The following is a 25,353-nucleotide window of genomic DNA, read 5'->3' as shown; positions in this document are numbered from 1 at the left end:
TTAGAAATCCCCTGCTAGAGCTGCTGCCCCTGCGACCCGACCCCGGATAAGCGGTTTAAGATGAGATGAGATGAGATAAAGAACAATCTTTGACTATTTGGGTGCTGATGCACGCAGGTTGATCCTAAGTTTTCCATAGGCATTAAGGCATTTTCTTAGATGACACTCACATGCTTTTGTGTGCATTGAAACAATATTTGATCGCTGCCATTTCTCCTGTAATTTGGACTCAGAACCCTCTAACATTGTAAAATACTCACTTGGCTTGTCTAACTAAGACTCTATCAATTATAATGTTATAACTTCAGCAGAAGTTAACAATTCATTTTTGCACTGAAGCAGGGACTGTTGATTTTATCCCTTATCTCTTACATTGGAACTGCATTGAAAAGGGATGTCCTCTTATAGTCAATATTAACATGGCAGTGTTGTTTTAGGACAGACTTTAAAATAATGTAAACATATCCTAAATTTAAGGAAGAGCCTTGTGGTTTGTATTTCAGGCAATGAGGCTGTTACGAATATCCAGGTTTTGAAACAACCGATACATATCAAGAAATCTAATATCCAAAGTGGGATCAGTGCTATAGCCTCTTTGTCTGTTTAGAGAGTAGGTCTCTTAAAGTGCTTTTAGAGAAAAAAAGAGAGGATGTTTGCTATTCTATCAGGAAGCAGGCTTGGTTTGAAGTGAAAATACTTTATCGTAATGGACTTGTACACTCTGTGGTTGTTGTATGATCTACTCTTCCAGTGCAAGTGGAACATGATGATTTCTTCCATTAGAAATGATGATTAGGCATCACGTCAGCTGATAAGCATTCTGTACAATGACAATGCTCCTCACTCTGGGGAAAGCATGATCCGATTTCTGCTATCAGGTTGGAGACTGTGTCAGTGCTCAGTATCAGACCTCTGCTGGACAAACGGCGGAATAGATCTCTCAGTATTGAGGCGCAGAACTACAGTATATTGTGTCAGTGAACACCACACTCGTATACAGTAGATTATGAATGGCCATAATATGTCAGTAATTATTTTGAATGCTGTAAAATGTGTGTAATGTTCCTTTCCCCTTGTCTGTTTCCCTCCTCTTCTTCCTCCCTGAATCACTCCATAAGGTCTGGAGTCGTTGCGTGACAGTGCCCACTCTACACCGGTGCGTTCAGTGTCCCATGGAGATTGCTTCATGCCAAGATCCCGGAGCCAGGCCACAGACGCCAGTGAGAGGACTGCGGTGATCTCGGACGAGGCCTACAGCCCGTCCGACAGCGTCCTGCCCACCCCGGTGGCCGAGCACAGCATGGAACTGGCTGTCTCACGCCAGATCAACGGGGCGCCCTGCAGCATCGAGGAGGAGAAGGAGTCGGAAGCGGGCACCCCAATGCGCGGGGAAGGGGGTGATTTTGGTGCGGACGGTAGATCCGCACAGGAGGGTGCAGGGGGGGACTCGGCTCTCAGCGAGGTGGAACAGGTGAATAAATTTGTCTTAAGTGTCCTCCGTTTGCTCCTTGTGACCATTGGACTCCTCTTTGTCTTGCTCCTCCTCCTCATCATCCTCACCGAGTCAGACCTTGACATTGCATTTTTACGTGATATCCGCCAGACCCCCGAATTTGAGCAGTTCCATTACGAATACTTTTGTCCCCTCAGGCGGTGGTTTGCCTGCAAGCTCCGCTGGGTGGGCGGGTTGCTCATTAACAAGTGAGAGTGAGGTCGTAGAGTTCGTAAGCCCGTTCGGGGGTCTGAGATGACGGTTAGGACTCCGGAGTGATGGAGGGCAGCCTCGTCCCAACCATGAATCCTGCTTCTCCCATCCTCCTCCTGCAGACATACAGCTTGGACCACTCCTGGTAACACCGGGCCAGGATCTCTCCTCTCCTCCTCCACTTTGAGTTAACCCCCCTACCCACCCAACCACCTCCTCCTTCGCTTATTTTCTTCTCTTTTTTTTCTACAAAGCCAGAGGACATTTTTTTGCATATTTTTTTTTAATTTCAACTCATTTCAAGTATTTTATTTTTTCAAATAACACAAAGGAAAAAAATTAAAACTGAAATCAAAGAACTGGAGATGTCTAAATAGTTCCTTTTACTGGAACGGAAGATTTTGTTGCGACGGATGAGCGTTGCTTTCATTTATTATTTATTGCTTTTGAACATGTATTTGCATACGAAAAGGAGAAGAGATAAACAGCAATGTGGATTGGTCATTGAAATGAAGATGGAAGTGTGAAGAGTTGATAGGCCTACTGCTGGGAAGCATATTTGAGGCAAAGTAGTATCATATCTTTTGATATTGGTTCATCCCCATCAGAAGTCAACTAAACAAACAGCAGGTTCAGAAAAATAGAACGATCTGAAGGGAAGAATAGTGAAGGTTCATGAAACAGAGCAGACAGGGTGATTACTAAATGCCTTTTTGAGTTATTGATGACTGAATTTTGTGGATTGTTTTAAGACACAATTACACTCTAGTATACAATGGTGTACAAAGTAAACTGATGAAGAACACAGTTGTTTTCTAACATGTTATAGGGATACAGTCAAATAAACCATACCAATAGTGTACCCAGTAGTGTCAGATGCAGAAAAGATTAAGGATTTCCCGGCACCAATAGATAATAGTCTAGATAGATGTGCAATGTTCATATGGTTTTAAGAATTAAGTACTTTTGAATGTGCTCATTTGTTCAGTTGTTCCTTCTCCAATTAATTTTATTTGCATTTTTTTCATCAAGTTGAAATTCAATGAATTTCAATAATTTCTTTGTATGAAGAGATTATGATTTATTTTGATTTCAATTTCAGCCTTGCTCTTAGGTTTATGTATCATACTATATTATTATTATTATTAGAATAAGAATAATAATGTACTTTTTTGTACAAATTAGTTTGTTTCCTAATATATATTGACAGGTTTTCCATGTATATTTTAACAACTGAAATGTTATTTTGTTATTGAAGATTAAATTATACCTTTTTTAGCGCTGTGTTTCAAGTAAGGTCAGAAGCATTTATGGAAACGTGGAAGTGGGGGACTAAAAAACAGGGTTTTTATCCAGATCCACTCGACACTGATCACACCTCTCATCACCACCAGCAGTGAATCAGCCTTCAGTGTGTGCGCAATTTTAATGAACATGTATTTGTACAGAATGAAATCTGGAGATGTCAATATACCATTACAAATACCAAATAATCCAAAAGCACATTTTCACCGTTCATAACTTTACCATATATTATTTTACTTGAAGAGTTTGGAGAGATCACTGCGAGCCTGACCGATACTGGATCTTGTCACTTGTTTCTTAACCCATGGCCCATCCTCACTCTGAAATCCATTTTTAAAAAGTACAAAACAAATCTAGAGTTGAAATGATTAGTTAAGCGATTGGCATTAATGTGACGGTTTTATAATTTGCTCTGTTACTTCATTTTAAATTGAATATATTTGGATTTGAGACTGTCAGATTAAAGAAAAGCTGTTTTTTAATATTCCTTGAGTTCTGAGAAATGAATAAATTGAAAGAATAGGAATATAATAAAAAGAATAATGAAAATGATTGTTATTTGCGGACCTAAACAAAACATTTTGTCACTAATAAATTAAGAATACAAAATCAAATAGGACTGGAAACACAACCTCTTAAGTAACAATGGAGTCTGCTTGACAACATACAACACATTTTCTGAGGTACCTCATGCCCCTTTTTTTTCCTGCATTATCTTCAATAACTTCCGTCCCTTAATTTTCATACTGGCCAACATAAAGGCAGACACCAATATATCTGTGATAAGCCCATATTGGTGTATACTATCTCCCCTTAGAGTTGTCGGTCAGGCTCTAGGCTCTTCTGCCTCACAGCTCCAGGAAGCAATAACTGCCACAGCTGCTGGATTCTGGGTAAAATCTGTTGTTTTGTATTGCGTGTCTACCTCCTGAATGGAAACGAGATTCAAGACGGTAGAGAAGAAGGTTTAGACAGTAAGGAGGGACTGCTTTTGCAATATGCGAGAAGGATTTAAAAAAAGAAAGAAAGAGGTAGAGAAGAGTTGGGGATATCAGAAGCCTTTGAGAGAGGTTCTTTAGAAAATAAATTGGTAATGGAAGGCACTCTTATGGCCTCACAGGGTGGCTTTTTTTTTTCAGACTCCAGCACCTGCAGCTGCTCCACTGAAGGCCTGATGGTGCTACCTTCTTTGTTTGCTCCTGTGTAATCCGAGCATGTCGGTGTAGTCCTGACAACAGAGTAGCATGCACTTTGGTGTTGTGGCTGGATCCACTCTTGTAGCTCATTATCCTTCCATAGTTATCTGTGGTGGAGGGAGCAGCACGATGCTAGAGGAAATCTCAAATCATTAGAGCTACGTTGGCAAGAAACCTGTCTTACGTACAGTGTAGGAGCTCATTTATGTAAAGTTAATCATTTGTAACTTGGATACATCCAGTAAATAGAAATGCAAAGATGAAGCACATTTTTCTTAACCGGTTGAGCAATGTGGGGGGGTTGGCTTTTTTTTTTTTATATGTACATTCATACTTCATATTTATTACTTCTTTACTGACATAAAGGTCAACATGACCGACAAGTCAAGCCAGGCTGAGTTGTTAGCTGGACAACTTTTAAAGGTCAGTCTGCAGAGGTGTTTCTCATACGTTTATCAGCATTATGTAGCTTCAGTGGTCTCTCTGAACATGAAACATTAAAAAAAAAAGAAAAAAAGGCAGCATTATTCAAGGAGCAATAATCAGCTGTAAGAGCAAAAAGATGTAATTTACAAACTTGTGTATGAAAATCAACGATGAGTAAGTCAAATGTGTCCTCTGTTTCTGGAAAAACCACTTACCAAATGGCTGTTGTGTTGACTCTTAATGATGGTGTGACCACTGAGACACCTACTTACTGTTGCATTCATTGACATTTTATAAAAATGAATTTTCCCTTAGAGTCCTCTTGTGTGGATGTTTGTTCTGCTGTTTTCTTTGCCGTTTCATTGTTAAGTGACGGATGTTCCCTGCGCCTGGATCCCAACTTGGCAGTTTACCAAAGTGAGAAAGATGGACGAATGGAGAACGAAAGAAACAACATCCCTAACAGCTGTATGACAAACTACTACATCCTTAAATCTCCCAGGCCACGAGGGAAAAACAGTTCTTCTGGACTGCCCAGAGTCTTCACCTTAGTTTTTTTTTTTACAGGTTTCCTGTGACAGTTCACATTTCAGTTGCTGTGTCATGTTTACATATTTTACACTTCTTTTACTTCATGGAAGATGGCTGCCTTTTTGGCCAGATGTGTGACTTTTGATGAACGAGTGCGATTGTCATCCATGGTTTACAAATTAGAAACAGTCTGTCCGTCCCTGAAATGCAGCTTGATGTTACAGCCGCGCAAATACAACGTGATGCACTGGAAGATGAAGTATAGGTTTTATTTGAATTTAATACACAGGGGATGGACTCAATAACAGAAACGCCCACATGGTATAATGTAATAACTAAGCAACAAATCCTGGTTTGAGAAACTTTATTATATTTATTAAAATGGTGTCAAAAGGGATGTTTAGGGTCATTTCTGAGGTCTTAATTTGTGGCACTTTTGTACTGGACTGAACTTTACTGTGAGGGGTTTTTGTTATTCTGTCTACTCCGTGTTTCTCTACCTATATCTGCAATCATCAGATATCTTAATACTTCTTGAAATCCAATATATGAATGACATAATCAGGACTTAAGTTTCAAAGAGTGTCTTGGCTGCCCTTTAAATGTTTTTTTTAAAAAGGTTTTTGTGACAAATACAAATTACTATCCAGTTTAGATGATCAACATCAAATGATTGATACAGTTGGCCCCCTAAGTTTAATTCCTGACCAAAATCCCTGTCACGTTGTGTATGATGCATGTGAAACCAAGGGGTTGATATGTGAAAGTAGTCATGAAGACATCTTGATCTGCTTTTCGCCTCTCTGTCAGCTCCCAGTAGGCAGACCCTCAAGCAGCCGTGCATACACGTCAATGAGTGTTTATGCATATCCATGTCTGGTGGTGTTATGTAGTCTGCATAGTTCTATCCTGGGATTGGAGATTGCTGTTTAATTACATTATATATACAAGTATATATATAGATATATAAATCCATGTGCCAAATCCAGTTCTACAGTCCGATCCATTCCGAACCCATGTTTGTACTGTAGGTAACCTTCTGTACAAGTCAGTATAAAATATTGTTTCTCTCCAATAGTACCTTGTAACTGGTGCCATTAAATTAAACTATTCAAACTTGAAATAAACATTGAATAAAAATGTAATGTGACTCGTTGTGGCTTTGTAGTACAACACAAAATCAGCACACAGCTTGCTATTTTCTAGCAAAAGAAAAGAAATTATGAATGTTTTTCTTTAATACAAAAAAATAGAATTTACATCAAAATGTTAAGCAAAAAAGTAATTTACAACAGTCAATATGAAATCTTACGACAATATGTACAGAACATTCAGTAAATATACAATATCAGCAGTTACAATAAACAGGATCAGAAAGGAAACATTGTAGTTAAAGTAGCTTGCCGTCGTAAAAAGTCAGCTCCAGAAGACGGCCCTAGCCCAAGTGGGAAAAGGCCGGCTTTAAGAAGGGTCGCTGGTTGGTTTGAGGGGTGGGGACGGTCAGGAAGCCTGGTCTTCTGTCTGCTGATGCATCTCCCGCTGTGCTCCTAGACCCCCGGCCTCCAGCTTTTGATCCACCTCTGGAGCTGGACGATGACCACGATTTATTGCTGCTGTAGCCACGACTGAATCCACAACAACACCAGCAAGAGAGAAGACGGGGGACAAATAGGGTTTCAGCTATGAAGTGAAGCTTATCGTTGAATAAATACAACAGCTACAGCTATGATAAAATATAAGATGAACACATTACAGACCCTTTAGAGTTGGCACTTGTGTTGCCATATGCTTTCCTCTTCTTGGAATATTTGAAGAATGGAGCTTTCTTCCTCTTCTGTCCCTGTGCAGGCTCACTATGGAAGTAGGTAGAGGACTCTGTCTCGTCCTCGGAATCTCTGTATGTGCGGCCTTGTGCCGTGTCTATCCACCCGTCTCCTCCATAGTCAGTCTGTTTCTCTTCTACAGAGACAGACAATGTAGGGTTAGCAACACAATGTGCAGAACAAAATGGAAATGAGGTGAAATATACAAACACTTTGGTCGGGTCCCTTACGAGGCAGCTGCCACTCGGAGTATTTCTGTAAGACCTGAATGACTTCAGCTCCATACTTCTCCAGTTTGTCTTCTGTCACGCCATCAATTTGTAGGAGGACTTCAGGGTCAGAAGAAAGCTTCTCTGTTCATGTGAGAAGAAAAAGTTATATATATCTGACAAGTTATAAAATGCTTCACATGAGCAATTTAAAAACAGGACAGACTTTGAGGAAACTCTTTCAGGAATTACCAGCTATCTTTTTCAAGGTGGCAGTGGAGAAAATGTTGTAATAGTGAATGCCAAACATTTTCCCCAGCTGCTTGCAGAGATCTGTCAGCTCCTTCAGACACTCCTGAACCTTCTCCTCTCTCTGGGAGACGTTCTTGGCCACAGAAGCTTTGTGTTTCCTGATGCTAGACGCGCTCTCCGTCTCATAGAACTCCACCTGTGATTAGGAAGTGTCGGTTAGTAGGGTTGGGTACCGTTCTTATTTGAACCCATACCTGGAATTCGGTATTGTAATGTATATTTCCAAACCTATTTCTCTCATTTACTTCATTTCGAACATTTTTCACACCACACACAATAAATCCCCTCCCTACCAAACCATCAATCTCCTGCACTGTTTTTTTGTGCATCTCAGAGGAATTGTAACCACATGGTGGCCTCTGTCGGCAGACTATTAAATTAAATTGAAGTGAACGTTGTCTGTGTGGAGCTTTTTAAAGTCTAACAACACTGTGTGTGTGTGTCAGAACTGAACCCCCGCTCTGCAGAGGAGAAAGAAGCTTGCACTTATGCTCTCTCAGAAACGTGGCACCAACGAAAGTACCATTAAAAGTACAGAAGTCGGTTCCCTACCCTACTTGTTAGTGCTTTGATTTATATCGTTACTTTACACTTTAATAAATGTTACATCTCTAGCTCGCATGCTGCCGTACACTCGATACACTGTATGTCAGGTTACCTGCATGTGTCCAGAGAGCACGTTCATGGCTTTGGGTCCAGCAGAGATATACGACACAGCTTGGCCGTTGTAAGTGATGTGGAGATCCTCCACCAGGATGTTGTCCAGAACCAGTTTTTTGAAGAGACGGTCAGCATTGTGCCTAGAGTAGGCTCCTCCCATCCCAAACATTCCTGTCTGTACCTTGGCAGATTTAGATCCTGACAGAAGGAAAGAATCCCCCACATCAGACCACTGACAGTTCTTCAAACGTGGAATATGAACACATCAATACGAGACATCATGCAGGATTCACAGTTACAAAACCCCTTGTTCTTGCAAGCATGTGCAGGTACTTTACCTACAAAGATATCCACCAACATATTCAGTGTCAGTCTGTTCTGCTGAGCAGTCTTGCCAAACCTTCCTCCAACTTTCTCACAGTTCTCCTGGACAAACCTCACAATCATCTTCACGTCTTCGGTGACATTTCTCATCTTGTACTGCTGCACATGGGAATATTCAAACAGTTTTGCTCAATTAGACACAGCCAGGTCAATTTTGAATTTGTAATGAATAAAGAAAGAAATTATTCCTACATTGGGTTTGGCACAGTTGTCACAGCTGACGTCTGCATGCTCCTTACAGAAGCCTTTGTTGAACTTCATCTCCCCAAAGTATGCAAGCAGCTGAATTCTTCTGCACTCCATCATGTTCTCACAGAAGTGAACCATGCTGTGGAGGTTATCGAAATGAGTTGCCTTGGTGTGTTTGGAACCTTCTCGGTCCACTGTGATTTAAAAAAAAAAAAAGAAAGAGCCATCTTAATCTACTTGCTTAATATATACAGGTAGTTAGTCACTTGGAAAGTAAAGGTGTGAACAATTTCATCAGCTATATACTGTAGAAAGTCTATGCAATAAGAAAGGTCAAAAATTGTGTCCATACTGCTGATAATCCTCTTGATGCGATGGACATCGGAGTAGGAGTAGAAGAGAATACAGTGTGAGATCTCTCCATCTCTGCCAGCTCTCCCAGACTCCTGGTAGTAACCCTCCACTGACTTTGGCAGACTGGCGTGGATCACATAGCGCACATCAGGCTTGTCGATGCCCATGCCAAAGGCTATGGTGGCACAGATGACCTGGCAGACATTAGGAAATGGTGAAACGAACAACGCACACTTTAATTCCTTTCAGGGATGCTAATTTGGACTTTCTTTACTTGACCACTGTTCGACCCTCGTTAACCAATCATTACCCGTTAAAAGACCCAGACAATACTCTCCGTGGACCAGCTTCGGCTGCACAGCCACAACAATCGTTACAGTGGCACCATGTGTCATGTAGCTCTTGATACAGCACTAGCAAGATGCGTTATAAGCTCTTTTTTTTATTACTTAGTTTGTGAATCTTGCGACCGGCACAGGACGGCACTCACAACAGAAAGTTAAGGGGCAACAAAGTATGTCAGTCAGACACTCAGCTGAAACAGATTTGACAGAAATGCAGTTTGCTAGTGCAGCTCTTCAATAAGCCACTCCAATAAAAGGCAGGTGTGGTTTCATGTGTTGCACCCACAACTCGTATTAACTTTAAATAATTTTCTTAACGATGTATAGATTTTTTTTTAATTGATAGTATCAATCTATCAAAATTCTTATTGCCGGTTAACGGTTAATTATTAACATCCTTAATTCATTTAAAAGGCTACTGGTTTGCAAAATGTTACCTTCGTCTTTATACTCATTGTTTTGTATCCAGTACAAACAATTCTTTATCTTCATATCATATCAGTGAGTGAATGGTGACCTCACCTGGCAGCCGTCCTGGTTGATCCACTTGGTCTGCACATATTCTCTGTCACCGTCACTCAGGCCTGCGTGATACGACAGAGCTAATATCCGCGCTCTCTGCAGACTCTCAGCCATGGCATCACAGTCATTACGGGACAGGCAGTACACGATGCCAGATTCACCTGCAACATTCAGAGATGCAGATTAATAAACAAAAGACAAAGTCAGAGGGGGTTTGTAATCACTGATAAAGTATTCCCCACTGGGATGATTTAAAACATAGTTGTTCTGTCGTGTATTACAAACGCAACTAAGCATATAACAAAAACATTTGTTTTAAATTATTTCTGATACAAGCTCAAGAATTTGATATGTGTTATATAACTTTCCCTTAAACGTAAATCAGATATGACAGACCTCAGAATGTGTTTACATATAAATTTGAGTCTGATCTAAAAAAAAGTTACGTCAGTATTCTGAAAATAACCAGGATCTGAAAAAGTACTACTGAATTAGTTACACGGGTAGTGCTTCTTGATCCAGCTGATGCAGTCCTCATCAACCTTTTTGGGTTTCTTGGGAAGGACAGCGTACTTCAGGTTTGTTCTGTTGAAACTCATTGTGAACCTGAAAATATATTGGATTTAAAATGTGAAGCCGTCAATAAAATATTAAAATAGAACTTAAAAATCTGAGCCCAGTGCTGAGATGGAGCACGTACACCTGCGGCCGAGTCATATTCAGCTGGTTGAGGATGTCTTTCTGAACACGGGGGGTGGCAGTGGCTGTCAGGGCCATCATTGGTGTGTTGGGGAACTTCTGACGCAGTTCATGCAACCTCTTGTAGTCTGGACGAAAGTCGTGACCCCACTGAAAGATTCATTGTCGCAGGATGATTCACAATGGCTGTTGCAAAATGAAAATCATGCTGCAGATTGTGTAGAAAGCAGAGGAACACACCTGACTGACACAATGGGCCTCATCTATGACAAAGCGGGCCAAAAGACCTCGATCGTACAGGTTATGCAGGGCGGAGATTAGCTTGTTACTTGCACTCACCTTGGGGACAAAAAATGCATTAGTCTTGCGTAAAAATCATTAGTATTAACTTTATATACAACAAATAAAGACGCACCCACAGATTTCAACATTTAGAGTGTAAATCATTTCATTTCGCACCTTTTCAGGAGTGACATAGAGAAGTTTAATGATGGGATCTTTCCTAGAGAGCTGCATATAAATCCTCCCTGCTTCGCTGTCACTTATAGTACCGGACAGACTTGTTGCTGGAATCTGAAAGGTGGGACATTTTATTATATTATGCGTAATACTGTCTACTGATCCAGTTGACCAACAAGAGCAAATGTACTTACATCCAATGTAGTGAGTTTCTGGATCTGGTCTACAATGAGAGATTTAAGTGGGGAGATGACCACAGTGACTCCTGGTAACACACAGGCAGGCAGCTGGTAGCACAGGCTTTTACCCCCACCTGAAAGTGCATCATTTACATTTTTACTGCAGTTGACATTCTAAATCTACTGTCAAGTGGCTAAGATAAGATTGTAACTTTTGATCACTACTGACCTGTGGGCATCAAGACAAATGTGTCTTCTGCCAGAATTGTTGCATTAATTGCTTCTAGTTGATTAAACCTGAACTGATGAAGACCAAAACGCTTGTGAAAAATCTTCATCATCTCCGGTGAGTGGGGAAAGTTGAACCCTCTGAAGCGATCATGGGCCGGGTTTCTGAAGGTGGGTTCTGCATTGGAAAGCATTAAAACCGAGTTAGTAAAATGCACATCGGCAACGTTTTCAGGGCATTTATTTATCATTTATCAGGCATGTATCCTTTTACTATTTAATTCAATTAAACCTTAAACTGCCCTAGACTCACTTAATTAAATAATTTAACCAACAACAGTCTTGATCACTGTCATAAGTACCAAACATTTCATTCATTTTCAGATTTTTAACCCTTTAAATGTCAGTTTGTTTAAATAATGCCAATTGGTTATAAAACCCTTCGTTGGGAGACATTTACAGCCTAAAAGTAGGACTTGTTCTGTGAATCTAGGAGCAACTAAGACTTTCTTCGATTTTCTTCTGAGACATTTGACAAGCCCAGACTTTTCCGTGCCGTGCCGACTTACCAGGAGAGCAGATCTTCGGAGGCTTGGGTGTGGGAGCAGGTGTTGCTGGTTTCTTCTCCCACAAAGACTTGCTTGGTCCCCCCCCTTTCACAGTTGTAGTCACGGTGCTGGAGTTTGGGGGTTCAAAGTAATCAGGGACATATGAGTCATTAAAGTCATCTATGTCAAAGTCGTCAATGTAAAAGTCATCTTGTTCTATGTCTTCTGCAGCTGTAATGGTTCCTGGGGTATTAGATTTGTTCTGAACAACAGTCTCTGGCTTCTTGGGAGGGAAGAAGAGATCTGAACCATCCAGGCCTGTGCTTGTTTTCTTAGAGAAATTAAATGATGGACTTGAGAGGCTGTTGGTTAATGGAGAGTCACACATACTCTGATCTCTCACATAAATTGTCCCGTTGTTCTTACTGTTGAAGGGCGTCATGCTTATAATACTGTCAGAGCGATCAGAGTCATAGTCCACAGAGATGACTGAAGATCTCCGGATCTGAGGCTTCTTGGAGTCTACAGGCACAGAGCTTCTGGATGACATAACATTAGACGTATCAAAGCTAAAAGAAGATTTTTCTTTAACGCTGGGTTCAGAAATCACAGTGCTGTCTGGCTGCTGCATCCTCATTAAACCGCCACCACCGGTTGCAAGAATCCTCTTCCTGCAGGAGAAAGGAAGGTGATTGCAATCATACTGAGACATCATTAAATACCATCAATATTAACAAAGCTGTTTTCCACTTAAACGTAAATGTACACACCTTTGAGCTCTCTTCAGCAAAAGCTCATCTCCACAGGACAGAGCTATTAGTTCATGTTCAGGGATGGAATCGACCAGTGAACAAATGGACTGCATAAGACTCAAGAGTTGCTCATCTGTGACGTGCACAGAAGAAAGAAACACATTTAGTGAACAGGAACAAAGAACAGAGCCGTTATTTTATCTGGACAAATCAGAAAAAGGCGCAACACCCACTTGTCTTGTCTTTTGACTGGTGATCAGAGGGTTCATGTAGTGCCTCAACTGGTCCCTTTGACTGCACCGGTCTGGCTCTGCTTTCAGCATCGGCTGATTTAGATCTGTTTGAAATAAAAGAAAAATTATGTCTCGTTTCCAGGGCCGTACCCATTTTTTAACATTTAAAGCTTCTATTAAGGTTTTCGAAAGAAGCTTTGAATGACCATTAACGTATTTAGTTATGTAATATCCCTTGAAAAAGATGATGGAGCGCCAAGTGAATTTAGATACATCATATGATCTTTTCTTTGTGTAATGACTGAAGTCATTTACTGTGATGGTGATAGAACGGAAATAGATTTTTTTGTTATTGTGGTAATATAAATGTAATTTATGGTACGGTTAGATCACCACGTTAATTCATGCGCTTCCCTTTGGGTGTGGCAAGTAAGAGAATTGTGATCACAGTGAAAAAGAGCTAACAAATATTGACTGAGGCAGAATATTTTTAAGATAATGGAAAAAGCTTCCAACTATTCCATACAGTCCAAACTGTTTCCTTTTTTAAATTATGTTTTAGGTCAAACCTGTCAAATATCCAGGTCAAAAACGTATATGCACTTGGGATAACTACTACAGTAATACAAATAGTGTGAACTCTTGGCAGGAAAAATGCACCCACTATAATCAGTCACTGTACTATCAGAAGTAATGTTTTTGTATCATGGGTATCTCAACTGATAACTTTTCTTCAAATTAGTATTGATAACAAAAAAGTCACAGGGAAGAATGTGTTGAATACAAAAAGATGAAATCTCTGTTGCATCAAAAAGAAAATCAGTCCAACAATGTTATCGGAGTGCAATGATGAATCAGTAGAGTACTCCTTAAACAGTACAACTCATTAACTGTGATTAGACTACAGTAGATACATGTATATTTTAAGGGCCATCTTATTCTCTACCATGTATACACAGGAATTTGTAGTGGTGAAATAAATAATTTGAACAAACGGACCTGGCTTCCAATGCAGAAGTAGTATGAGATATCTCATCAGGGATCGGAGACGGGGGAATGTAATCAAGATCATCTTCAGGCTCTGAGTTGTCAGCGAGCTGTATTACCTTTGGGTCCATCCATTCTTTCTTGTCGTCTAAAAGGCAAAAAGCAGTTGTGTAATTCAATGTTTTTGAGACCCATATCTGCCCCACAATGTACAGATAAAATACAAATGTACAAAAGAAAAATCTGGTTACCTGCCATTCCTTTAAAAGGCTCAAACACAGCATCTTCTTCTTCTTCTTCACTGTCACTTAAGACAGACTTAAAATGAGCAAGAGAATGAGCAGGAGGACGTCTTCTGGTTTTTCTAACTGGAGAATCCTCAAGTTCGCACTCTTCTGTGTCCTGTTTCAAACTAGGTCCTGGTGAAACTGCAGCTTCGTAGACACTGTGCTCCACTTTATCAGTTTCCATACAAGATTGTTCGCTACTAGAAAGACCAGTCTTGTTTGCCAAACTGTTGCTTAACTCTGGTGTCATAAGAGAGGCATCATGGTTAGGTTTCCCTGTGAATTGTGTTTTTTCTTCACTAAAAGTTGAGACTGGATTGGTGTTTTTCCCAGATATCTCTGAACTGAATGAGTCATTCTTTGCTTTGACAGGAGTTTCAAAGTCATCAAAATCATCCCAGTCATCCAATGGGAATCCAAAAGATGCATCCAGGCTTGTGGAATTGCCTCCGATGCCACTAGTTGACCGGTTGTCAGATTTAGTTGCAGCTGACGTTGCCTTATTAGCAGGTGCTGCTGCAGGAGCACAGTTACCTGCTGGGCTGGTGGAGTCCAACTTGCCTTTTGAACTTACAGGGAAGAAGTTGTTGATTTTGGATTTTTGAGGTCTCTCAAGCTTGTTTGAAAATGTCAAAGGAGATTTAGTCACCAAACTGTTTTTAGGAACATTGACATTCCTGTATGCCAAAACATTAGGGCTGATTACCTTGGTCGGGACTTCCACCTTGGTTGTACCTGATGAGGACTTCTTTTTGAAAGAAAAGGCCCTGAAAAAAAGCATAATGTGACAGTTAAGAAGGGTGTAATTCTCATTCAACTTGAGATGGGATTGTTTCGGAGGAAAGTCTAATTGCATTTTTGCCTCTTTGTATCTAACTGCAGGATAAACACAACAGCTAATGGTATTAACTGGCTTGGTTTTAGCATCAACACATGCACAATATGAGTGTCCAGGCACGTACCAGCTGCACAGCAGTTGAGGCAGCTACAGCCACAGGAAGTCAGATGAGTTGTTACGAGTGATTAGAGCCAATTCATTATTGATTTGCTTTAAAGTTGTTAGATACTTATTGTGTGCTGCAGCAAAGACTTAAACCATTAGTCAATAAGAGAAAATGAAATGACTATTATTGGACTGACTCTATAGTGCAGCATTTCTGGACACAAAAGTGCTTAATTCACACACAGTAAATCAATCAAGTCTCTAGGACAGAGGTCTTCAACAGGTGATCCGGGACCTACAGGGGGGTCCTCAGAGTTACTGCAAAGGGTCCCCCAAATTGTTTGATATTCTTTCTAATGTTGTGATGTCTAAAAAAATATACATTGACGTTATGGCAACAAATTAGTAGCAAAGATACATTTGTGAACATTTACACAACTTTGATGATAGGCGTGCCGGCTTAAATGCACGGTAGCCATGCACAGATACAACTGAGCTGAAGGATTCAATGTGCCTTTTAAATGTATGTTTAACATTAACATACAATGTATAACTATATGAATATGTTAATAATGATCGTTGTAACATCGTATTGTATGCAACATAAGAAGCTGTGTTATAGGCTTTAGGCCACCCTAGCTGTTAGGCCCAGTTTAATATGCAACACAGTAGTGATAGGCCGATATTATCGGACGATATTTGCGTTTTTTAGGTGTATTGGTATCAACTGAAGCAGGCTGCTGCGATCGCCGTTGTTTTTTTCCCGGCAGTATTGACAGACAGGCGTCCACAGGCAGCTTCGTGTTGCTGGAGACACCTTCAGGGTCCTTAAGTTCAATAAAGGTTCTTTTTTTAAAATAAATTAGACTTGTAACACTTGATATCATCATTGTGTCATTTTTATGATGTAAATTTAGGGAGAAAAAGTAGCCCTAAAAAATCCCTATCGGTCGATCCCTACAACTCAGTTTAATACAATACTTGTAGTAGGGGCCCCTGCTTCATCTCTTTCAGCTAAGGGGCCTAAAACATTGAAGACCCCAGCTCTAGGACCGCCCACGAGTGTTAGCTCATATTAAATGTTTTCACTGCATGAATGAACGAGCTGTGAAACGTCAGTTCCTGGTGCATGAGGCCGACTGTAAACAGTGTTCTTTGCACAGTAGGTTATTTCTAATACAGGTAACGTATTTCTGTTGTGATGATAACAGTGAAGTGTTTACCAGATGACGGTTAACTGTTACGTAGCTCGGGTCATGTACCTGCTGTAGTGAGCTCGCGGTACTTACCCCGGTTTGGGTTTCGTCAGTGACAACTTGCTCTGAGCAGCATTGCTGTGTCTCGCCAGCTGCTCCTTCAAGTTATTTTGTGGAAGACTGGACATATTTGGTTCAGCTGGAGGCTGAGCTAGCCAGTGTTAGCTACGTTAGCAGTCAGAGTTTCTGCAACATTGCTCGAGACACGAGATGAGACAACTGACCGGAGGCTCGCGCGGACTGTGTCTCACCGCTGGGTTGTAATTCGCTGAAGTTCATTAAACGTACGCAGTTTGTTCCTACTGTTGTACTGCTACGTTTACTCTCTCCAGGTGAAGGGAGACACAACAGAGACCAGACTTTGCGCGCATTCAACAAACTGACTCCTTATTGGCCGAGATCGAGCAGGAAATGAGGATTCTGGGAAATGCAGTCTTATGCGGACCATCTAAACCAGGGATGTCAAAGTCAAATACATGAGAGGGCCAAATAAACAAATTTGCTACAAGCCGAGGGCCGGACTGGTTCAATGTTTATTAAAACAAATTAAAATGATTGCATATAACCTATTGAACCAAGACCTAACACAGAGTACCGTATTTTATTTAAAAATTAAATGAATAATCCAATATTTTTGTATGGCTCCAGCAGTAATTTCAAGTGAAAACATTTTTCAACAGGCTCACAAACAAAAACAAACTTCCTCCAAAGAGAAAACACATGTCCTTTACATTAAATGAATGAGATTTTCATAGTCATGTCATAAGATTTTCTTATGACTTTAGTTATTTCAATAAATAAATAAAATGAAAGTATTTAAGGCCTTTGAACTACAAAATGACTGTAGGCAGGGCACATCCACTGTATTTACTAATATCACCTATTCTTGATGCAATGGTTTTAACCTTAATTAGAGGTTTAGTAGAAATTGCATTTTATGTTTGCAGTAAAATTAAAATCTTACCTGTAACAGAGGTATAAAACAATTAGCCAACCCCCTTATTTGGGCATTGTGAAGACGGATGCAATGCATTGAGATAAAAGACTCAAACAAACAGAATATATTAAATGTATTTTATTTGTGAATGATTGTTACTTAAGTGATCATTTTATTGATTAATCTTGATATGACTTGATCCATCTTAGTGCTTCACTGCTGTAAGGAAATATTAATTCTGTTGCGCAAAAGCCCACTGTACATGGAAGAACAGTTAGCGACTGATTATAAAAAATGACTCTGTATTTTTTTTTAAAAGGACTCTGCTCCCTTTTCAACCCTTTTGTAGTTTGCTATAATGCAGAAATCACACCACTGGGAAAGATGAGCAGGCAGCGAGTCCACACATGTTCTTCCCACGCTCAATGAGGAAATATCTGTAAGTGGAGAATATTATTATTATTTCCCCCTGGTTGGTATACATTTATTTTTTTATTGTCCTTTATGGGATTAAATAGAAGACTTACCCGCCAATTCCCCAGCCGGACCCCCATGAGTTTTTTACTATCCAGTAAGGGGTGCCACTCTCCTGTCCATACCCGACGGCTAACACAGCATGGTTCACCTTGTCTGTAGTCTTGTGGCATTCAGTGCTGAAAGGAGCAATAAGGAAGTGGGTTAGATCCAACTTTATACACATGACTGTTTTGATAAAGAATGAGGAACTAAGCCACTTTTTTGTCTAACAACTTTACTGACATAAAAGACCTCTATGGGTGCTTTTAGCGCAGTGTACGCACAAAATGTTTTTAGAAAATATATATTTACCAGACAGGATTTCCCAGTCCTTATTTATGTGACAGTAACAGTTGAGGTAAATTTGGCTTCATTTCATTTGGCCTCATCACTCTTATTTGGTTTCATTTTTAACTCGATTGCAGGACATTTGGTTATATTTCATCCTAATAAAACTCGACTAATGTTGTCCAAGTAACTGGGCGCACACTTTATGTGTTTGTGCATGAGTCTAAATTGCAATACTTGAAGAAATAAAATTGGCTTTTTCTTACAGTGGTATCCGTTTCTTCAGGTACTGAAAAATGTGGGAAATTGTTACTTAAGGAGAAACAGGTAATATAATTTATAGATCTGTGAGTCAAGGCGTTATCAGATCCGTCAGAAGTTAATAAAAGAGAAACGTTTCTCCCCAGCCTCAGCGGGAGTTGGTTTAAAATTGTAAAATATTCCTGAAGGTTCAAGTAAAAGTGGTATTTTCTAAGATCTATATTATTATATTAAAACTTAGAAAACTGGGTGAGACAGTTTTTTTCCTCAAACTAAAAATTATTATATCAATCTAGAAGTTGTGAAAAAAACATGAAAACTGACAGACAAATTAATTTCCGCGCATACATTTTTTACATATTTCTGTGACTTCTGCCCACCTGGTGTACACGCCCTGGGAGTACTGCATGAAGTCAGAGGTGACCTCAAAGGCAAAGCTGACAGGATTGCGTGTGCCGACTGCATCCATCATCTCCATCTCATCGTACTGTAACAGAAAATATCTCATCACTCACACTGACCGGGTTGACAGACTGTTCCTTTAAGACATCCATCTTGTAGAACGACTCTGATTTTCACTCACCGCAGTTATGTTTACCACCTCCTTCACAAAAGCGGCTGCTAGTTCTGGTTTATACACACAAGAATCTTCCTGTTTTAACAAAAAAAAAAGTGAAAAATTTGACTTTATAGTGATTTTCTTGTTTATAATGAAGAATGGCAAATTATTTAGTTACAAAAGCTGTGTATGGGTAGTCCTCCTCTGTCATTAGTCCCTTGTTGTACATGATGTATTCAAATGCTTGACTGGGAAGGCCGCTAGAAGACAAATTAAGATCTTATTAGAAAAAAAGTGTGGGGTGATACACACAACGTGTATATAAATGATCAAAAGAGGAAGGAAACATGTTAGACTCTCACCCATTGCATCCGTGGTTGTTGAAGTCCTGGGCACAGTCCACCAGCTGTTGTTCTGACTAATTAATATAGAAATTAGTCAAACATTACAGTAGATACGCTTGACCCTTTTTATATACAAGAGCAGCAGTTTTTACAGATAGAGAAGTGAAAGAAAGTCACCAGAGGTACGAGCTTCCCAGTGCTGATGGCTGTAACAGACTCCAGACAGCCTGTTGTGGAAAAAGTCCAACAGCTTCCACAAGATCCCTTTGGTTGAAAAAAAGGGGGAAACAATAAGACATTTGATTTATGGAATGAATCAGATTCATAGAGCTTTTTCACAGAACACATGTTGACATGTCACAGCAGGAAAAGCACAGGTGCAACTAATAACGTTAACGAACGCCCAGGTCCAGCAACAAGCAAGTAATTAACGTTCTTAGTTACGGCTGTATTCAACATGTCATAAATTGTCCCTTCTGCATAGAGCATACTAACTGTATACAGTATGTTCTATAATCTTTATAGTACGCTGTTTTTTAAATGAGTCTACTAGATTTAATCTCCTCCGTTTCCTTTGTGCACTACATTACAATCAAAAGGTGTTTTCTGCATAAAGACTGTTTTGAGTATACTTTATTCTGTCACTTTTCCAACGGTCCTACTGTAATATGTATTTGGGACACCGCTATTGTGTCTCCCCCTAATCTTATCAACAGTTATATTTGGAGTTAACACTTATCATCAGAAACTCTTTTAATCTGCTTTTACACAGCAACTATGTACTGTAACCTTTAAGATCAATAACTTAAAATATAGTGTGTGTGTGTGTGTGTGTGTGTGTGTGTGTGTGTGTGTGTGTGTGTGTGTGTTTGTGTGTGTGTGTGTGTGTGTGTGTGTGTGTGTGTGTGTTAGTGTGTGTGTGTGTGTGTGTGTGTGTGTGTGTGTGTGTGTGTGTGAGTGTGTGTGTGTGAGAGTGACATAAGTGCGATTAAACTTTACCTGGTTCTTCAGATCCGTCACATAATTTCCTTTCTTTCTCCAGTCAATGGAGTCTGGACGTGGTCCGTGGCTGCTCAAGTAGTTCCCCTTGGTAGCAGAGCAGTTCTGTAAAATGCAGTATGCAAAATAAAGTACTGTTAAAGAAACAGCAACAAACAATTAAAACATTTTTGTAAACTTAACTAACTAAACTATTTGAATTCAATTTTATTTATAGTCCCAAATAATAACAAAAGTTATCTCAGGACACTTTACAGAGTAGGTATAGACCACACTCTATGACTTATTTATGATTTACATAGACCCAAAAATTCCCCCATTGAGTACTGTGGCAACGAAAACCTTCCCTATAACAGGCAGGAACGCCGGACAGACCCAGCTCTGGGGAGGACCATCTGTCTTGACTGGTTGGGGAGGAAGAAAAGAAAAGAGAAAGAGAGAAATGACAGACAGATGGACAGAGAGAGACAAAGACGGACAGACAGACACTTCCAGAGATGCAAGCAACCACAGAAGTAAGAGTGGCTATAGTGATAGCTAAAGCAATGTGAATATGACGTACAAGTTATGGCAGTTAATACAGCAGAACAGCAAGAAACAGACACAGCAAGAGTGACCGAACATGGCAACGATAATAATTATGGTGGGAAACATGGAGTTGAATTAGTTACATGCATTGATGAGACATGAATGATACAGACGGACAGGATAAAAGCTCAGAGAATCAGATACAGGATTATCCCCCTGCAGACTAGGCCTACAGCAGCATCATTAAGCAGAACAGAACCAGAATCATCTCTCCTGTATGGATGCCATTACCTGTGGCTCAGACCAGAGGAAAGACTTTTGAAATTCACCAAAAGTCATGTCCGAGAACTGGTTCAGCCCCACTGCATGAAGAAATGAAACAAAGCTCAACATATTTTTAATCGTGAACCATGTGAAAAATATAGTAAATGCCACAACAAGTTGTTCCTACTTGTGAACGTGTGATTTCCTTCATTGTGTTTGTCAACCTGCTTCTTGTTCTCAGTGAATATCTGAAGTCTCTCATAGTACTCCTGCATACTGTACACTCTGTTGTGCTGTACAGGGAGAAATATATTTATTAAGGTGGGTATATATGAGTAGCGATCGAATTAAAGGTTGTAATCATGGAGCTCACAATTGAGCATCACACTTGTTGAGTAACAGTGTTACAGTGATTTTTCATTGCAGGTAACTTCCTCATAACCATACTGTACACATCTGTTACACAGGTATGACTGATCGATCGAGTATAACCTACCTGTGCCATCCATGACTTGAAGTGAATCTCATCTGAAAACAATTCATATAGTCAAAGTGTGCGTAATACAGATAATTAAACAGTAAGGACCAATTGATTATGGCAATGTGGATTATGAAAGTGAAAGCTAGGGTTAACACACATAATACAATTTAAATCAAAAGTTTAGGCGACTCTACAAAACCGAGGGTCGCAGCAGCTTACCTTGTTCAGACAGGTGAAAGGCTGAGTCTGCCGACAGCAAAGCAAACAAAAGCAAAGTGATCATCATCGTGATCACTTGTTAAAGCTTCAGTCGGTGTGACACCAGAGGCAGCGAGCGACACTGAAGTGAAGCAGATGAGGAGTCACGTGGCGAATTGGTGCGCGCTCAAATTCCCCTACTGACAAAAATAAATAAGTGAGTGACTCTAACCCTAACCGCTGCTGTCATAGTCAGGGCCTTTACTTAATAATTCACATTATGAGCAATGCTTTTTTTCTAACAACAGCAGCACATACCAGCTCCACTCCTTCAGTATTTCCTTTCACAATAAAAGCAATGGACTGAGCAACATGCTGAGCACAACAGCAGTACAAATATCCGCAGGTGAGCATTTTATATTTTAATGTTATTATTTGTCACACCCTCAGTGGGAAAATGCCGTTTTGCTGTTGTTGACGGGATTGGTTCTTTATGTATGTGATGTATGGCTGTCTGAATCCAGAATTTAGGGACTGTCATTGGTACACACTGCAGATTCAACGCAGAAATGCTCATCTGTAGCTGCTCATTTTGCTCCTGACATGCATTGCATTTAAACACAACACCATAAAGACATGTTACCAAGGTTAAAAGAGATCCCTTATTTTATTAAGATGTTGAATTTTGAAATAGAAAAATAAGGACATGATATGTACAGATATGTTTGGGTGGTCTAATACTGTTTTGTATTATAGGATATAGAACATATCTAAGCACCATGTCCTACCAAGTTGTAAAACACCACGATTACTAACTGGACGAAGCAGGCAACAGACCCCAGTTTGACTCTCTGTTTGTTTTTATGTTGCATTCAATTTGATTAACTGCATGTTTATTTTGGAACATGTAAGCCTACCACGCAAGTACAAAATCAGCTGAGGCTGGCTCTGCTTGTTATGAAGAGTGTCGAAAATGTAGTTTTAAGTTTAGTTTATGTTGTGGTCACATATTCATAAATAGAGTTGTATTTAATCAAACTGCCTTCAAGTAACTGACACAAAGAAAACCAGGGGTCAAGTAGGATTCCTGCATATTCCAACGTGTCTGTCCTGGGCAGGTTAATCCAGCCAACTAAATTTACAATAAAACACAAAATATATTAATATAGATGGATTAACAATTACAAATTGCTTCATCCAAAACTAAAATTAAGTTATTTTCACTTTATTGTGAAACTCTGTGACACATTATACCCTGATGATAACTTCTGTTTCAGCATTGGCCCAAACTGTGTCCAACATAATGTATTTTAATACATTGTATCTCAGCTTATGCATTTGTGAAAACTGTGAATTAAAAGTAAGTTTTTATTTCTTTAAGATGTCCACTGTAGGCTGCATCATGACTTATAGGACAGAGAGATGCCGGTGATGTTGAATACTTTCAGATTATATTTTATTTCATTCTGAGCGAGCATGATGTCAACTGATAGATGATCTACAAAAACACTTGAGACAAAATGCCCCTGATATAAAATGGATTTATTAGCAAGAGGTAACTGGGAAACATATTTTTGTTTATTCGTTGTTGTTATTATAATCATCATATATCTTCTTGTGTTGTCTTTTCATTTTTTTTTCTTACAAAACTGGGAATATTTCTGAAGGTGTGGAAACATGAGGGTTGAAAGATAATTTTCATACCACTGGGTATTGCTAACAGCAAAATGTTTATTTGTTTATATACCTTATAAGAGTATGTGCGTGTATAAGTGTATACAGTATAATTATATAGTATTATTCTGCCTGTGAAGGTGTTGCATGCCTGCCACATGAGCTTCAAAAGTGTACTGTACATACATAGTAAAAATACATACAAATATTCACAGAATAAGCACTACGTTACTATATTCCTGCTAACAGAAATGGTTATAGACAGGATTACAGTATAAATGCAAAACACTTTGAAGTTGTCTCCTACCTCTAAGTCATGGTCAGGATCACACTGTTGTAGCGTTTTGTTTTGAAGCTTGAGTTACAACTTTTTTTTTCTTTTTTGAAAGGATTACACTGTTCCACATTGAGAAATATGCAGGGTTGCATGTACAAAATGTACAACACATCTCAGTGAGGTGAATTAACAACAAAGTACAAAATACTTTCCCATGTTCATATAAAGAGCGGTTCACTCTCTCTTATACTACTACAAAAATAGTGTTTGAATGCTGCAGGCAGAGGTCATTCACATACATTTTTATCATAGTTTTAAACAGCAATGCATATAACAGAGTGATATACAGTCACGTTCCACAATCACTGGAACAGCAAAAAGGACAGATTGTCTTTTAATTACAGAAGAGCAACAACCTTGTACTCTACACAAGTATCGCTGAACCTGAAGGTACAACATTTTCACCGCATTTGATTTTTTTTTTAATGAGCGGAACTAAAAACAACAAAACAAGAAATTTCAAGATAGGTGGAACTCAATGTATTGGTGTGTTTTTACCTGTAAATTCAGACGATCAAAGCTTCACCTTAAATCACAGCATTCTAAAGAGATGTGTGATTAGATATAATAAACAGAGGTGTGTTTTGGCACCTTGTGTGACAAGAGGCTAAGAAGAAGAGTGTATTGCTTTACATCAAATAAAATGACTTACAATTTTGTCAATTTTAGGTTAATGAAGACATGAACCTAAGAGCAGAGATTCCCAACCCCCTGGGGACCATTAATAACCCTCGGAAAATTTGCTACCGGGAAGCGAAGAAACTGTATGACTCTGCAGGGGGAAAAAACCCACTTACTAATTATTAATGAATGTCTGTTCTGCATTTTTCATCACATTCTCACCAATGATATATTGATTTCCAGCCGTGCCAGCAGCCTGGCTTCAGAGATGGCAATACCAATGTCTGTCAGACGGAAATATTCCAACAAATGTTTACAGCGAAATTTGGTACAAACCTCCACACTCCCAGAGGATGAAGCTTACTGACTTCAGTGATCCCTCGACCTTTTCTCTAACGCCATCTTACACGTTTGTGTTTTCTATTGAAAAGCCTCTACAACTGTTGGATTACAAATTCAATTTGTTACATATGTCCAACTCAGGATGAATCTAACAAAAAAAAAGACTCTCTGTCTGTGTGTCTGTATGTTTGTCCTTCACATATCTCAAGAACAGGTCACCAGTTGGCGGGTGTATTGCTGGGGACCCACGGGAGTGCAGTGTTGAGTGTGGTGCCAGATGGTGCGCCATAACAATGACCTTTACATTTTGTCCTGTTACTTTTGAACTTTAAGTAAACAGCTATGGAAACAAAATCACCGCATTTGTGTGTAGATTGATTTTCCTCCATTTTGAAATCTGTCCAATTTAGTTTTTTTGCTACTACAAATTTGGAGAAATACCTCACATAGCTGCTTGCATGACAGTAGACAAT

General features: G+C 39.6%; 4 protein-coding genes across 5 annotated transcripts in view; 1 reads left to right on the top strand and 3 right to left on the bottom strand.

The window, feature by feature from the left end:
• frmd5a (FERM domain containing 5a) overlaps window positions 1-6,253 on the top strand; it is a gene marked incomplete at its 5' end in the record, with an annotated part of 56,277 nt that extends 50,024 nt beyond the window's left edge. For both annotated transcript variants that reach the window (XM_083916633.1, XM_083916632.1), the window contains one exon: window positions 1,119-6,253. In XM_083916633.1, the coding sequence (XP_083772759.1) occupies window positions 1,119-1,705 (587 nt within the window). In that variant the 3' untranslated portion in view covers window positions 1,706-6,253. The remainder of the gene's footprint in view (window positions 1-1,118) is intronic.
• Window positions 6,254-6,522: 269 nt separating this feature from the next.
• LOC310948778 (recQ-like DNA helicase BLM) lies at window positions 6,523-14,393 on the bottom strand. Its single transcript, XM_083916011.1, has 20 exons — window positions 14,297-14,393; window positions 14,058-14,193; window positions 13,059-13,162; window positions 12,844-12,958; window positions 12,095-12,744; window positions 11,527-11,703; window positions 11,313-11,431; window positions 11,119-11,232; window positions 10,900-10,998; window positions 10,661-10,809; window positions 10,460-10,566; window positions 9,961-10,121; window positions 9,093-9,288; window positions 8,744-8,934; window positions 8,506-8,650; window positions 8,166-8,365; window positions 7,448-7,643; window positions 7,217-7,339; window positions 6,921-7,122; window positions 6,523-6,788 (listed from the first exon to the last, which is right to left on the bottom strand). The coding sequence occupies exons 1-20, from the start codon at window positions 14,301-14,303 to the stop codon at window positions 6,599-6,601; spliced, it is 3,381 nt and encodes a 1,126-aa protein (XP_083772137.1). The 5' UTR covers window positions 14,304-14,393; the 3' UTR covers window positions 6,523-6,598.
• LOC310949089 (uncharacterized protein) lies at window positions 14,354-16,659 on the bottom strand (the record flags this gene model as incomplete). The annotated part of the gene is made up of 3 exons (XM_083916423.1): window positions 14,354-14,363; window positions 14,437-15,099; window positions 16,565-16,659. 3 exons carry the CDS (start codon window positions 16,657-16,659, stop codon window positions 14,354-14,356), a joined length of 768 nt encoding a protein of 255 aa, XP_083772549.1.
• A 1,014-nt stretch (window positions 16,660-17,673) lies between these two features.
• ctsh (cathepsin H) lies at window positions 17,674-22,024 on the bottom strand. The gene is made up of 12 exons (XM_083916569.1): window positions 21,928-22,024; window positions 21,724-21,755; window positions 21,415-21,520; window positions 21,255-21,325; window positions 20,436-20,540; window positions 19,614-19,700; window positions 19,455-19,510; window positions 19,271-19,352; window positions 19,117-19,185; window positions 18,914-19,020; window positions 17,996-18,121; window positions 17,674-17,905 (listed from the first exon to the last, which is right to left on the bottom strand). The coding sequence occupies exons 1-12, from the start codon at window positions 21,992-21,994 to the stop codon at window positions 17,836-17,838; spliced, it is 978 nt and encodes a 325-aa protein (XP_083772695.1). The 5' UTR covers window positions 21,995-22,024; the 3' UTR covers window positions 17,674-17,835.
• Window positions 22,025-25,353: the final 3,329 nt, after the last annotated feature.

Source organism: Echiichthys vipera (assembly GCF_963691815.1).
Source record: "Echiichthys vipera genome assembly, chromosome: 7".
NCBI lineage: Eukaryota > Metazoa > Chordata > Actinopteri > Perciformes > Trachinidae > Echiichthys > Echiichthys vipera.
Note: the sequence above shows the minus strand (reverse complement) of the source record. Positions and strands in the feature narration are given on the sequence as shown.